Raw genomic sequence first — 15,062 nt, 5'->3', positions numbered from 1 at the left:
AACATCCGAGCTCACCTGCTATATATCATAGCACCAGCTGTTATAATTAAAATTTTGTTTGCTAATTCAGGGCACATGGAGTATTACTTTAAGGCTGCTTTAGTTAGCATTTTTTTAATTGCTAAGGTGGGTTAACATTTTCCAATGTTTTGTTTTTTCCCGTTTATGAGGATGATTTTTTCACATCTTTAGCCTCTTTATCTATTGTTGTTGTGTGCCATTCAGTCGATTCGGACTCAAAGCCACCCAATAGGACAGAGTAGAACTGCCCCATGGGGTTTACCAGGCTGATATCTTTAAGGGAGCAGGTCTCCAGGTCTTTTCTCCTGGGGAGTGGCTGGTGGGTTTGAACTGCCGACCTTTTGGTTAGCAGCCGAGTGCTTAACCACTGGGCCACCAGGGCTCCTCTTTATCTATTAGGTAGTCTTTTAGATCACCTGGGAACCCAGAGAGTGGACAAGAGACCTCTAGAGTTAGAGTTTTCTGTGCATGAGACACTCTCGCACCTGTTCTTTTTCACTGACTCAGCAAGCGCTGTTTCGGAGAAGAGAAAGCTTGAAGAAGTCGCAAGAACGTTTAGTGGTGCCCAAGCCTGCCCTATGCAGTACCCGGGGACTGGAAAGATGTGAGGAATTATGCTCAGACAGGTGGAGGAAATCACATAACCAATGATCTATTTTGATTAGTTTCATTGATCATTACCTCTAGATGGGGAAACATTTATAGTGCATCAGGTTTCCAGAAAGCCTCTTCATATCCCTCCCTACAGTTGCCCCTCCATTCACCCACCCACCCATCCCAGCTCAGTGACCTACAAGGCTGACCATAGGAAAGACCTCTAGGGTGATTTGGTCCAGCCCTTGCATTCACAGTGCCTCAAATCAAGACTTTGAGGGTCCGCTTCCAATTAGATTATCTACAAACAATGCCATACATAACATCTCTGTGATTGTGATGAGAGTGTGAAAGTGTTCACTTGTTACGTGTAAACATTCATGATGCCCTGCAGCTGGTTTAACCTCGAGTGGGCATCTCCACGTTTTTAAGATATGTAGGGCAGGGCGGGGGTGGGGGGGGGTGGAGCTCAAAAGATGGAAGTGGCCAGGGACTCTCTTGAACTCTAGGCAGCTCGAAGTGAAGCCTGGGAGGCAGGGAGCTACGAGATGGCTCAGTGGCTTCTGGGAGATCAACTGGGAGGATGTAGACGGAGCAGAGGCTGAGCATTTGCTCTTCTTGAAGGTTAAAAGACTGGTAGCAGTGAAAACTGAAGTCTGCTCTTTATCTTCAGGCTGGGAGAGTGCAGACAGCTGTAACTTGAGCCTCCTTAGGAAGCCATGCCGATGACTTTAACCGTGACCTCCGGGTCAGGAGTGCTGCAGCCTGTTTACTGATACCCCCTCTAAGTACCAATAAGCAGAGCTGTGTCAATTTTGTTTTGAGGTCATTTGAGGTCAGGTGATGAATGATAGGGGAAAGGAAGTCTTTACATATTCTTATTTCAGTGTAACAGTGAAAGAAAACTTTGTAGCAGAAAGAAATGCACATGTTACATTGAGAGCCCGTCTTAAAGTAAAAGCAGGCATTACTGGAGGATTTTGAATTTCTCATAGGCACAGAGCCAGACTGCTGAATGATGGAGTCATTCCATTAATTAAGGTGAATATAATTTTCTGGATAGATATTTAAGAATATGTGATTTTTAGCTCTGAATTATTTGGGCGTTTCTCTTCCTTTTTTCACTCCCGTTTATGTAGTTATAGCTTGTTATAAGATATAACATTATAAACTGAGAAAAAGCAAGCTGTTTACAGAAACCAGTGTGAAGCATTTAAAAGTTGAATGCAAAAGCTGCTGACAGGTCTAATTATTGCCCTATCTGAGTGACCAAGGTAAAATAAAATGGACTTAATAAATATCAGAGCCTCACATATTAGCATACTGCTAGATTCATTGCCTAGTATTGAGTCTGCCAGGAAACCGTGTATTAACTGTACTAAACACACGCACACATACAACACAAGAACACTGTATAACCAGGACACCAAACATTCCTGAAATAAAAATCCTGATGGATAAATAAAACTGCTCTAAACACTAAATTCCTTTAAGTCCTATTGAAAATGTTTTTTGTTTGAAGGAACTAAATGGGATCACTTTTTAGTTTGTTCAACTGTTGTTGTTAGGTGCCGTCAAGTCGGTTCCGGGACACAGCAACGCTGTGTACAACAGAATAAAACGTTGCACCATCCTCACTGTCATTGCTATGCTCGAGCCCACTGGTGCAGCCTCTGTGTCAGTCCGTCTCATTGAGGGTCTCCTTTTTCACCAACCCTCTAAAAACTTAACAGCTATGTGATAGCTAATTAGAATGTTTTGAAAAGTGTGTCTTTCTGTTGTACGTGGGCTTGCTCTGAGTTGGAGCTGGCTCGTGGCACCTAACAACCACCACCGATGCCTATGTTGCAAGGCTGTTGTCAGAACTGAAGGATCTCATACAAAACATCTAGCTCAAAGCCTGGGCGAGCAATGAATGCTAGTTTCAAGGGTCCGTTCACGGAGCGTATGGTGGGCTCAGAAGTACTCCCAATACACCCATTTAGCAGATAAGTACTTGTCAGAGATGAAATTTTACCTCAGGTCTGTCCAAAGCCTAAGCTACTTCCATTACAGCCTGCTTCCTCTCCGAGGGAGCCACGGTCAGTATGGGCAGACCAGTCAGCTCTGAGGCTCTTTACAGTTGCCCCTACAGACGCTTTAGGATAGGGGTACCTCCTAGTCTCTGTCTATGATTTGGTCTCAAACATACTTCAGTCCATGTCATTCTTCTTTCTGTATTTAAGAATAAAAACAAAACAAAACACAGAGAAAACAAAAAATTTGGGGGCAGAACTGGAATGCATTCAAGAAAGTTTTTGTTTTGTTTGTAATGTGCACATGGCCTACAATAAAAACAAAAGCTGACTTTGTCTATAATACACCATATGACGTTACTGATATTAAACCATCATCGACTCATAAAAATGTCAACTTCACATCAGTTTGTCGTACGGCGGTGGCTTCCTTATTGCTGTGACGCTGGAAGCTACGCCGCTGGCATTTCAGACGCCAGCAGAGTCACCCACAGTGGGCAGGTTTCAGAGGAGCTTCCAGACACAGACAAGCTAAGAAAAAGGGCCTGATGGTCTGCTTTTGAAAATTAACCCACCAGATTAGCTGATGGAAACCCACCCGTAACAGGATATTGTCCAATATAGTGCTGGAAGGTGAGTCCCTGAGGTCGGAAGGCACTGTGCATGCAGCGATGGACACAAACATGCCAACCGTCACGAAGGTGGCTGAGGGTGGGGCCATGTCTTGTTCTGTTGTTTACAAGGCCACCATGCGTCGGAGCTGACTCAATGGCAACTAAATAGCCTACATTTTAATTCTTGCCATGTGCTAAACACGTTTTATACCTTAGTTCATTTAACTTTAAACCCAGCCCACTGCCATCAGGTCTATTCAGACTCACAGTGACCCTATAAGGACAGAGTGGGATTGTCCCATCTGGTTTCCAAGGATGTAATCTTTATGGGAGCAGGCGCCACATCTTCCTCCCTTGGAGCAGCTGGTGGGTTCCAACCACCAGCCTTTCAGTTAGTAGCTGAGCACTTAACCACTGCGCCACCAGGGCTCCCTCATTTAACTTGAATCCTCATTAATCCTCACAACAATCTTGTGAGCTTCACCACGTTATTATCACGATTTTGTAGGTGAGGAACGTGCGCAACAGAAAGTTAAGCCTGACTCCCGAGCACGGACTCTTCGCCGCATGTCTTTATGGATAGTTTTGACTCAGAAATTCAGTTCTGATACGTATGCAAAGAAGACGAAATGAAAAAACAAAAGTTACTTAAAACCATTTCTTCAACAATGGACTTGAGAAAGGTTCTTTCCTTCTAATACTAAAAGATGTATTTTTGCAGCTTTGGAATTATCCATGAAATTAATAATATCCAAATTATAATCTTGACCATGATTGGTAAAATTTAGATGCAGAATAGATGTGGTTGTCAGAAAATTTACCGTAAAAGAAAATAAAAAGTTTATATCTGATCCTTAAAAAACAGATCTTTCCTTTCCCAATTTTTTCCAATGACTCTCCTTTCCTTGAGCTTCCATTTTAATTTGAGAAAAACTGAGACCAACACTGACCACCTGACTTTTGTGGACTTATTTTAATGTGAATTTTATTTTTTGTAATTTTTCCTTACTTCTCCACAAAAATAACTTGTTTACAGCTTCACTAAGTCCAAGATTTTTCTCCCTGTAATATGCTTTTTAAACTGCTTTTTAAAAATATTTCCGTAGGGGATACAAAACAATGTTATGGTGACATAATTTGTATTATTCCCATACAATTTCATATAAACATACACAAAGCAATATTATAGCAGATTAACTTGCCTATATGAGATTAAATCCCCATTAATATATTTTTAATGTTTTATGAAAAATATTTTAATACAAAGAAGTACAATTTCCTCATCTATTTTACCACAATTGTATTTTTTGTTTTAAATCTTTTTCATTAAAATATCTTGTATTTCCTAAGAACAAAAAAAACTTAATTCACTTTTTTTTTTTTTTCTGAAAGAAGCAATTGGGTCATATTCTGTAATTGTTATTGGAGGCATCAGGCCAGACAGTATCTTGGCAAAAATAAAAACTAGGTAGAAATTGGAAAATTGGAAAGTGCTAGAAGATATTGTTACTGGGCTTTGAGAGAATGCAGCAAAATGTGCTTGGCATTGTAATTTTCTTTTCACAATTATCTGTTTTGTTCTTCATGGTATAAAAAACACGGTTTTCTAGATTCTTATTTAATTTTCAAAAGCAAAACTTCTATAAAAAATCTCACGACACTGCACATATGTTATTTATATATCTAGATATAATATGCTTTAAGTCCCTGGGTGCAGAGATGGTTAAGGGCTCAGCTACTAGCCAGCTCAAACTCACCCAGAGGTGCCTTGGAAGACAGGCCTGGTGATCTGCTTCCAAAAAGTCACAGCCTTGAAAACCCTGCGGAGTTGTTTTACTCTGCACACACGGGACCGTGAGTCAGAATTGACTCAATGACAACGAACAACAACAACATACATTAAAATGTAATACTTAGAGTATTTATGTGAACTTTAACAGTCTTGTGAACTGTCCTTATTTATGTTTGTCTTGTTGTTCTATTGTCTTCGTAATTTCCTAATTCTTTGTATGAAAGATATGCATTTTAGTTACGTCTTTTTGATCTCTTGTATGTAGGTATATACACTACCATGTATATAGGTTAGCGGAGCTCTGGTGGTGCAGTGGTTAAGAGTTTGGCTGCTAACCAAAAGGTCAGCAGTTCAAATCCACCAGCTGCTCCTTAGAAACCCAATGGGGCAGTTCTACTCTGTCCTATAGGGTGGCTATGAGTCGGAATCGAGTTGATGGCAACAGATTTGGTTTGGTTTGTTTTTTTAAATAGGCAGTAATGGAGCTTTCCGAAAGTCATATTTTCAGTTTGTGCTGTAACTGTCAACTGTAGATAGGCCTTGACTTATGACATATTTGAGTTACAATGAACCGCATTTAGGATTATCTTTTTTTTTTTGGAATATCTTATCGTTAGTAATAAGCACTACATACAATGTTGCAGTGCGTAATTTTCTGATGTTATCATTCTCATGCCAACCCCCTAAAGACAAATAAAGACTAAAATTTATAGATGCTGATAATAAAAGGCAATTATAATAAAAACTTAAGAAAAAAAAAAGAGGTCTACAACTTAAATCAGAACCGACTTATGACAAAGTTGTCATCAGGAGCCCTGTTGCAAGCTGGGACTACCTGTAGATGGCAACCTGGTTGAGAGGGCTGCCTGGGCTTGGCCAGATCATTGCCTTGGGTCACTCAGAGATGAGCATCAAAAGATTAGGTTGTCGTAGTTGGATTATTGGCCCACCAAAAAAAAAAAAAAAAGTTTTTTTTTTTTTTTCTGTCTACGGATAGTCTGGAGTTAGGGTGGGGTGGAGTTAGGGTTATTGGACTTTTGACTGTAAGGACTGAGACAATGGCTGGCTTTGGGCCTCTGGATGTTCCAAGCTACAGTGGTAATTTTGGTCCCTACACACTACACTAGCTCACTGTGGTGTGTTTGCATGTGTGTGTGCAATGTGTACCTGTGCATGTGATGCTGTGGTGACTGGTAGGAAGAATCTAAGGGGCTTCCATCCCTTCACTGGACCTGAAGTCAACAGCTTATTACTGACACTGCTCATGACCAAAGAAACCAAAAAACTCAAGCCCATTGCCTTCGAGTTAATTCTGACTCATAGCAAGTCTGTAGGGCAGTGTAGAGCTGTCCCATAGGGTTTCCAAGGCTGTAAATATTTACTGAAGCAGACTGCCACATCTTTCTCCTGCAGAGCAGAGGGTGGATTCAAATTGTGACCTTTAGGTTGGTAGCTGAGCGCTTTAACCCCTGTGCCACCAAAGTGTCATAAAAATCTCTGAAAGAATGAGATTGTTCATAGGATTTTTTAAAAACTTGATGTTAAAGCTTTCATATTAAGAATAATGGGAAGTCACGGAAAAGCTTCTCTGGTGACTTAAGTAATCCATTGGTATAGTAGGAAGATGTTGAGTATTAGGTTATGTTTAATTTCACATTCAGGATCAATCTATAACTGTTTGTATCTTTGAAAAAAAATCTTTTCCAGGGCGTGAGACTGTATACTCGCTTCAGTGAGTCCTGATCAGAGGGCCATCCCTAGTGAACTCAAAAGGAATGGGGAGAAGTTTTTTTAAAGGAATTTAACAAAATCGGACTTTGAATTAAACTGGTTTAGATTACTGGATATTATTAAAGAATAGTAAGGTAGACAATTAGCCAGGGCGTAGAAGCTTCTGTGAATTACACACTACTTAAAACAGCATACTGTCCCAACGACAGCTTCCTATGACTATAAAGCTTCCTTAACTATCATTTAATTCTTTTTCTAATGTAATCGTAGTACTTAAAAATTAAAAAAAAAAAAACAAAAACTATATATAAACAGGAATATTGGGGAAATCAATGAAAAAAATTAAAAGCATATTTAAAAAAGACACTGACCCAAGACTAATATAAGAATATAACTACTCTTTTTTTTTTTTTTTTTTTATAATCTGCGATGTCCATAAGTGTTTTGGCAATATTTAGGGAAAGAAACTGCATGAAGACAGACATCCTTTAGCTAAGTCCTAATACATCTAACCCCAAATCGGGAAAGTCAGTAAATGAAAAGAAACAAACAGAACAACCCCACATGTAAGCAAATAGTCTGGGACAATGAGATGCCTGGGACCCAGGTGAGCCGGTACCATGTTCGCCAGCCCATTACAGAACACAGCTCTGCACACTTGGGTAAAATATCAGAGCCCAGCGTTCCAAATTTGTCAGCACGGTTTCCAGTGATTCTGTCTGTGTGCTACACTCTAACATGGCAAGAATGTTATTGCTGACCTTGACAGTGTCCTCCCCAACTTTATTGGTCACGGTCTTCTAGTCCGCACTGTAGTAATTCACAGTTAACTGCCCTAATGAAGGAGAGCAGCTGCATAAGTCACCCCTAAAGAACAGATAATCCTAAAATCGTGTGCGCTTCCCTCTAGAATGCAGTTCATGATTTTTGCTGTATTTATACCCACCAAATTGTGGTTATTTTCGGTATAATATAAAGCTAGTTTACAGTCCCTGTACATTCCAGGTAAGTGCTCAGCTGCTAACAAAGATCAGCAGTTCACACCCACCAGCCATGCCACAGGAGAAAGGTGAGGCAGTCTGCTGCCATAAATATTTACAGCCTTGAAGACCCTATGGGGCAGTTCTACTCTGTCCTGTAGGGTTGCTGGGAGGTGGTATCAACTTGATTGCAAAGGGTTTGTTATATTCCAGGAAGGTAATTGAGAAGGTTGTTCACAAATGTTTGGTGGTATTGATGAGCAGTTATTTCATGATAAAATGTTCTCTATGGATTATTTTTCTTAGATAATCGAGAACTAATTTCATGCTTGAAATTCAGGTAAAGTGCTGCATAAAATGAATCAATATTATAAATCTGATGAAGTGGGATTTTTAGCATTACTACTTCCTACTCAAAGCTATGAAAATAGCCAGATACTTTTATATTCATTTTCAATTTCAAATGTAGGATAATGTTAACAGTGTCTATTAGTTATGGAGTGCTTACTGTGTGCCGGGCGTGTTATAGACACTTACACTAGTTCTCTTAGAGACCCTGCATGGTAGTCTTACTGTCTTCATTCTACAGATGAGCAAACCGAGGCTGAGATACTGTAACTCATTAGCCTCAACTTGCCAAGCTGGCAGGTAGCAGGGCCGGGAGTGGCTCAGGTGGGTGGGCTCTGTCGTTACAAGCACTGTCTTTAACGATCTTGGTTACAAAATGCCGCATGCAGGGTCTCGGAATAGAAGGGCACATATTTATCACAGCCAGTTCTAGAATTTGCTACTGAAAGCTTAACACAGTTTTGAAGGTGAATCAGATGACAGCTCCACATCAAACATTATTAAGGCTTGGAATTTCCGATATATAAGAAGGAACTGAAATTAAGAGAGCCTGAGAATCTCAGGAAGAGCTAAGACTAGACATTCTCACAAGCTAAATATTTGTTTGTGAAAAATGAAGTCTAAAAAACGATTCTGATTATTTCAGTAATGTCTAAATTCTGTGGGGAAATGAGAAGAGGACCTGGAGGCCTACATTCTCAAAATCATTCCCTTGACTCTTAAGAAAGCAACAAGCAAAAGAAACAAAGCGCTTTCCTAGGGCGTATTGTGAATATTTTCATAACTGCGCAGATTTTGGCATGGCCTCCAGTTAGCACTCGCCGCACGAAGAGCAAAGTGGGAAACTTGGTCACCATGTTCAATGATTTTTCTACGTAAATGAGAGACAATAATTCATACATCCAGCAAAGGAGTGACTCCAAACCCAAACCAAGCCCACTACCATTGAGTAGGGTCTGACTCATAGGGACCCTATAGGATGGAGTAGAACTGCCCCATAGAGCTTCCAAGGAGCGCCTGGGGGATTCAAACTGCTGACCTTTTGGTTAGCAGCTGTAGCACTTAACCACTAGCCACAAAGTTTTTCAAAAGAGTGACTAGGTGACTCCAATTTTCTGGAATTCTTTGACCAAATGCTTCAATTTCAAGTGTCAGAAGAGTACCCAGGTAAGTCATTAGGGTTTGGGGTGTTCATTTTGGGCAGTATTGTAAGAGAAAATTAGAATTTAAAAGGAAGATGTGAGAAATTTAACACTTGGAGGCAGCCCACAGAGCTAGCCCAGCTGTAACTACAAGTCACGTGTGTGCTTTCTCAGGGAGTGGTTGAGCCCACCCCAAACCAGGTGCTGTGCTCCCAGGACAGGGCTGAGCGAGACAATGCAAATGGAACTCCAGAGGCTTGGAGGGGTTCCTGGGACTGCGTGCTGCCCTGGTAGGCCCAACCTCTCAGGCTCCTGGAGCGGGAGACTGGCCACGGGGCTGTTTGTGTGGGGAAGAGTCCCTGTCCCTTTTGTAAGCTGTTGGCAGGTCAAGGTAACTCAGGAGCGCAGAGGGGACCAAGTTTTTAAAATGTTGATGAGACTTTGTGAAATGGAACCAAGAGCACTTGGTCCTTGTTGACCTAAAAGGAAGGCCAGGAGCCAGCATGAACAGTATTTGCCCTGATTTCTCTTCTTAACAAGAACATCAATTACCGCTGAGTCAATTCCGACTCATGGCAACTGACTGTGTCGAAGGAGACCTCTGCTCCTTGAGTTTTTAATGGCTGACTTTTTGGAAGTAGAGCACCAGGCCTTTCTTCCAGCTCACCTCTGGGTGGGTTTGAACCTTCGACCTTTCAGTTAGCAGAAGAGCAAGTTAACCATTTGCATCACCTAGGAACTCTTATTGTTCTCCTTGGGGATCTTGATCTTGTAGCAATGTATCATGCTTCGTATTTCTGAGACATTTGACACTTATATTTTGAAATTTAAGGAGCCCTCATGGCACAATGGTTAAGTGATTGGCTGCTAACCAAAAGTTTGGTGGTTTGAACCACCCAGTGGCTTTGAGGGAGAAAGATTTGCTGATCTGCTACCATAAAGATTGAACAAACACAAACTCACTGCTGTGGAGTCAATTCCGACTCATAGTGACCCTATAGGACAGAGTAGAACTGCCCTATAGGGTTTCCAAACTGTAGATCTTTACAGAAGCAGACTTCTGAGGAGTAGCTGGTGGTTTCAAACCTTAGACCTTTTGGTTAGCAGCCCAGTGCTTAACCACTGTGCCACCAGGGCTCCTTCCCATAAAGATTACAGCCTAGAAAATCCTATGGGGGCAGTTCTACTCTATCATATGAGGTCACTATGAGTCAAAAATGGACTCAATGGCATCCAACATCAACCCCCAAAAGAGCCACTTTTATTCTGACAGTGCCACCAACCAACCAACTGACCAACCCACCCTGTGGTTTTAACAGTTAGATGTATTCATATTCTGACTGCTCCATGGAAATGATAGGATTAGACAGACTCTAAGGCAATGTATTAAATACATATTTAAAGTTACTTGTTTTGGAGAGTTTTCCCTCAAAGGAGCTTTTCATTTTTTTGAGGAGGGTGTTATGGAATTCAGGAGGGAACACACGTCATCGCAGAATACCAAGGCTCACGCGAAGAGTTTAGAGTTCCTGAGTTTAGCATGACCATACTAGTTACTCAGAAGACGGTCTTTGAGAAGCAGCCATTTTCTGTTGCGGACGTTCTAAGTGCATTACTGATCCTGAAACTTTATGTCCAACTCTTGGCTGAGGCACAGGTTTAACGCTTTCAAGGTGGTTCATATCAGTAGTGTTGTCTCTTAAGAATGTTTTTGTAGATCTAGTGCTAGAACCTGAAATATCATCTTTATTTCTGCCTTGCTGATAATCTAGAGGATATCATTTTATTACTCTCTGTGTTATTTTGTGTCGTAAGCATAAATGCCCTGCTTTATGAATCAATAACAAAATATGCATTATTTTCCTGAAAACAGCAATATACACTGATATTTCCTGACAATAAATATTTATGGACAATTCACACCAGCTTTATCATCCATACAAATTGTGACAGATGTGAGTTTAGCCTTCAGTATGGAAGATTTTGTAAAGCACTCAATAATGAACTCCTATTTTATCCCAAAGACACGGACTATAAAGTCGTAAGAATTGTCAGTAAATAGTTATTCTGATGAAATATGGCGTTCACCTCTTCCACTTCCACAGAGACAGATCATGTTCCAAAATATGCATAATTTTATAGATGGAAGAATAATTTCTGAAAATGATTTACATGTCCGAACCATGTGACAAGGCAGTTTTCCTTCAAATTCAGGAGTGAAATCAGTACAAGGAACCATCTGTGCTATGAGGCAAGGGAGCACGGAGTCATTCGATCCTTCCAGCAGTCTGGGAAAGGCAAGCTCATTGTATGGGTGACAATGAAATTGAACCAGGAAATGCTCCTACTGTGGGCAGTGATCTTTGCTGAGTGCTGTTCTCTGCTTATGACAAGTTTATAATGGCACCTTGAGTGTGCCCATATTATGCCTCAGCCCAGGGGTCCAGGAGGGAGCTGACATTACCATTCTTGGCCACCATCCAGCTCACTGGGCTGGGCCAATTTCCTCACTGCTTCGCTAGCAGGTGTCTTCACAGTAACTTTGGCTTCTCCTGCCATGCCAGGCAGCAGGGGTATATTAAAGACTTGCTCTCCCTTCTGTTAGAGGGCAGAATTGGGGTAGAAGCTGAGGACCCAGGGGTGACAGAAAGACCAGGTCTCTGGCCTCACGGGGGTTCCATCCTGTGGGGATAAAGACCGTTCCGTATTACTCCTGCTGTGCTGTGTTGTTAAATGCCGCGGAGCTGACTCCAACATATAGCAGAAGGAAACACTGCCTGGTCCTGCGCCATCCTTACCACCGCAGGTAGGTTTGAACCCACTGTACTGTGAGAGCATCAAACACGGGAGATGTAAGCTGGGGTGAGGGCCCGGGAGGTGCCCCAGCCTGATGGCGGAGTTGGGAGGTAAAGAGGGATGTAAAGTATTCTGGGCAGAGAGAAGAGTTTGCACAAAGGCCTCTAAAGAAGCAGATGACGTAGGACGTCATTCAGCCCAGCCTGCAGCTCCTGCTGTGACTGTGGTCCCGGTACAGCCTTGCTGAACCTTAACTTGCTTGTTTGCATGATGGAGAGAACCAAACAATGCATTGCATTGCATTGGGCAAGCCTGCTCTTCAGACCAATTTAATGTTTTAAATAGCAAAGATGTCATTTCGATGACTAAGGTGTTCCTGACCCAAGCCACGGTCTTTCAATCACTTCATAAGCATTTGAAAGCTGAACAATGAAAAAGGAAGACAGAAGAATTGATGCATTTGAATTGTGGTGTTGGTGAAGAGTACTGACTATACCATGGGCTGTCCGAAGAAGGAACAAATCAGTCTTAGAAGAAATACAACCAGAATACTCCTTAGAAGCAAGGATGGTGAGACTTCGGTATACGTATTTGGACAAGTCATCTAGAAAGACCAATTGCTAGAAAAGGACATCATGGTTGTAAAGCAAAAACGAGGGAAATCCTCAATGAGACTGACGTGGTACCCAAAACAATGGATTCAAACATACCAACGATCACGAAGATGCTGCAGGATTGGGCAACATTTTGTTCTGCTATACATAAGATGGACACGAATCTCAGCTGGCTTGATGGCAATTAACAACAAAGGCCATTTATTGGTTCTTAATCCTATAATTCTACGTATTGCAACCATTTAAACAAAAAATTTCAAAATGAATCAGTTTTTAAACTCTTTTTCAATTTGTTTTTATTAGAAAAGTCCATCACTTACCTATTTACCCTTAATGTGTCTGTGTCATCTAATATGGAAAATACAATCCTAATGAAAATACGTATCCATTTCTTTGCTCAGTTTTTTTGACTGTGAATTTCAAATCCTTTTTGATATGCATTTGCCAGTTTAAGATTAGAAGAGCAATTCCTTCATCACAATCTCCACACTTTGAGTTAAGCTCTTTTAGGAAATTATCAGTTTTATGTACATGACTAGAAAATCCAGACACGAAAATACACATCCACTACCAAACGAAATCTTAAACCCTCATTCTTCAAAGTTATGAATGTTCCTTTACATTAGCTTTGCACGCATTCCTAAACGGGGTGTGTAGAAAGCACCTAAGAAATACCCTTCAAATTAATCTGAAATCCAACTTGAATTTTCTTTTAATGAAAAGCGACATGCCACATAACGATAACATTATAATGTGATACAACATGTATAATATGCTCAAAAATGCTGTGTGAGTTATACCTTCACAAAACATACAGAATGTCAAGAATTGCTAATGAAAAGCATTTCACCACGATTTTGTTGCGGCATGTTAGGAGCTTTTGTTTGATAATGATCACCAACACTTGCACACGATTTGCACACTCATCAGGCCATTTGTGCAGCAATGGCATTCAGAAGCCCAGCAGGGTGTGAGGCTTGATGAGGGAGCAATCTTGTACCGAGGGTTTGCAGAAAGAAATTTGTGCTCAAAAAAAAAATAAATTTTGTGCTCAAAAAAAAAATAAAAAAAAAAAATTTTTTTTTTTTTTTAGTGGCTTAAAAAAACATTTTTAATAGGCTTTACTTTTTAAAGAACAAATATCACAACTGAGTCACAGTCCAGGAGAGACTATTAATAGCATACCCATTATTAACTCTATCCACACTGATTAAAAGAACCCCTGGGCCATGAGGACATCATGCCTTGGGACGAGTCTTTGAAGAACAGGAGTCACATGTTTCTTTATTTGCAATGCACAACAACTAAACTTTTCCCCTTTTCTGTTTTAAAGTGTCTGGTGTCAAGAGAAGACAGTGGTTCAGCCATTCCGTTCAAAATGATTTCTTCACTCACATGTCTAGCATCCCAGATGGGATGGCTGAAACAGCTGGGGGTTATCCAAGCATCTGTCTCGCTCTCCACATGGCCTTTCTATGTGCAAACTTGGGCTTCCGCACATCATGGTGGTCTCTGGATCGGTGAACCTGTAAAATGGAGGCTGGCTGCCCTCAAAACAAGCATTCCAAGAAGTCCAGGTGGAAGATGCAAAGATGAACTAGTCTGGGAAGTCATGCATGTCACTTCTGTTGTATTCTTTTGATCAAAAGTAAGTCATATGGCCAGCCCAGTTTCAGCTGGGAGGGAACTTCCCAGAAGTGTATAGTTTATTGGAGGTCATCTTTGAGTCAAAATTTCTTTTTTACATCTAAATGGAAATGAAGAAAACTCTACAATTGGACAGTCTAAATCTTCTCAAGATAAATCCAAAATTATTAAAATGAACTCCTTTTATAAAAAGACGGATCCCTGGTGGCGCAGTGGTTAAGAACTCGGCTACTAACCGAAAGGGCAGCAGTTCTAATCCACCAGCTACTCCTTGGAAACTCTATGGGGCAGTTCTACTCCACCCTATAGGGTCGTTATGAGTCAGAATCAACTTAACGGCAACAGAGCATAAAAAGATAAGAATAACTGTTTTTGTGGAAGGTAAATTAGAGGCACAGGAGGCAGCATATGAGTCACTTCTTGACCAAGGACTTTGTTTACAGATTTTAACTTTTTGACTCAGACAGGAGAAGTTTGATCTGATGATTTTTTGGAGGGGCAGAAAATTTCTTTTTCTTAAGTAGAGTAGGTCTGCTTGTATACTGACGTTAGTATAACAGGTGTATCATCTCATAGGCTTTGAATTAACGTTTAATGTCACTACGGTGACTTTAAAAACATTCTTTGGAGCCTGTGGTTTAAATGTCTTGATGTTAATGGAATGCTGTATTCATTGAGAAAAAGGAACACAATTGCACTTTTCTCACCCCAAGTGATTCAAATAAGGTTTTTTTCAAAGGTGGCGGGGTGGGGGGGGGGGTGGGGAGC

At 40.9% G+C, this 15,062-nt stretch overlaps 1 protein-coding gene across 2 annotated transcripts in view; it reads right to left on the bottom strand.

The window, feature by feature from the left end:
• The window catches only part of PACRG (parkin coregulated), a 601,449-nt gene that overhangs the window by 23,286 nt on the left and 563,101 nt on the right, over positions 1-15,062 (bottom strand). Inside the window, exon 5 of one of the 2 annotated variants that reach the window (XM_049853774.1) lies at positions 13,751-14,173. The exons of the other annotated variant lie outside the window; for it this stretch is intronic. Within the exon in view, the coding sequence (XP_049709731.1) occupies positions 14,148-14,173 (26 nt within the window). The 3' untranslated portion in view covers positions 13,751-14,147. Of the gene's footprint in view, positions 1-13,750; positions 14,174-15,062 lie in introns of those variants that run through there. 2 annotated transcript variants of the gene reach the window in all.

The sequence above is a fragment of the Elephas maximus genome, chromosome 1 (genome assembly GCF_024166365.1).
Source record: "Elephas maximus indicus isolate mEleMax1 chromosome 1, mEleMax1 primary haplotype, whole genome shotgun sequence".
Classification (NCBI taxonomy): Eukaryota; Metazoa; Chordata; class Mammalia; order Proboscidea; family Elephantidae; genus Elephas; species Elephas maximus.
The sequence above is the reverse complement of the archived record's forward strand: the minus strand, read 5'-3'. Positions and strand labels throughout refer to the sequence as shown.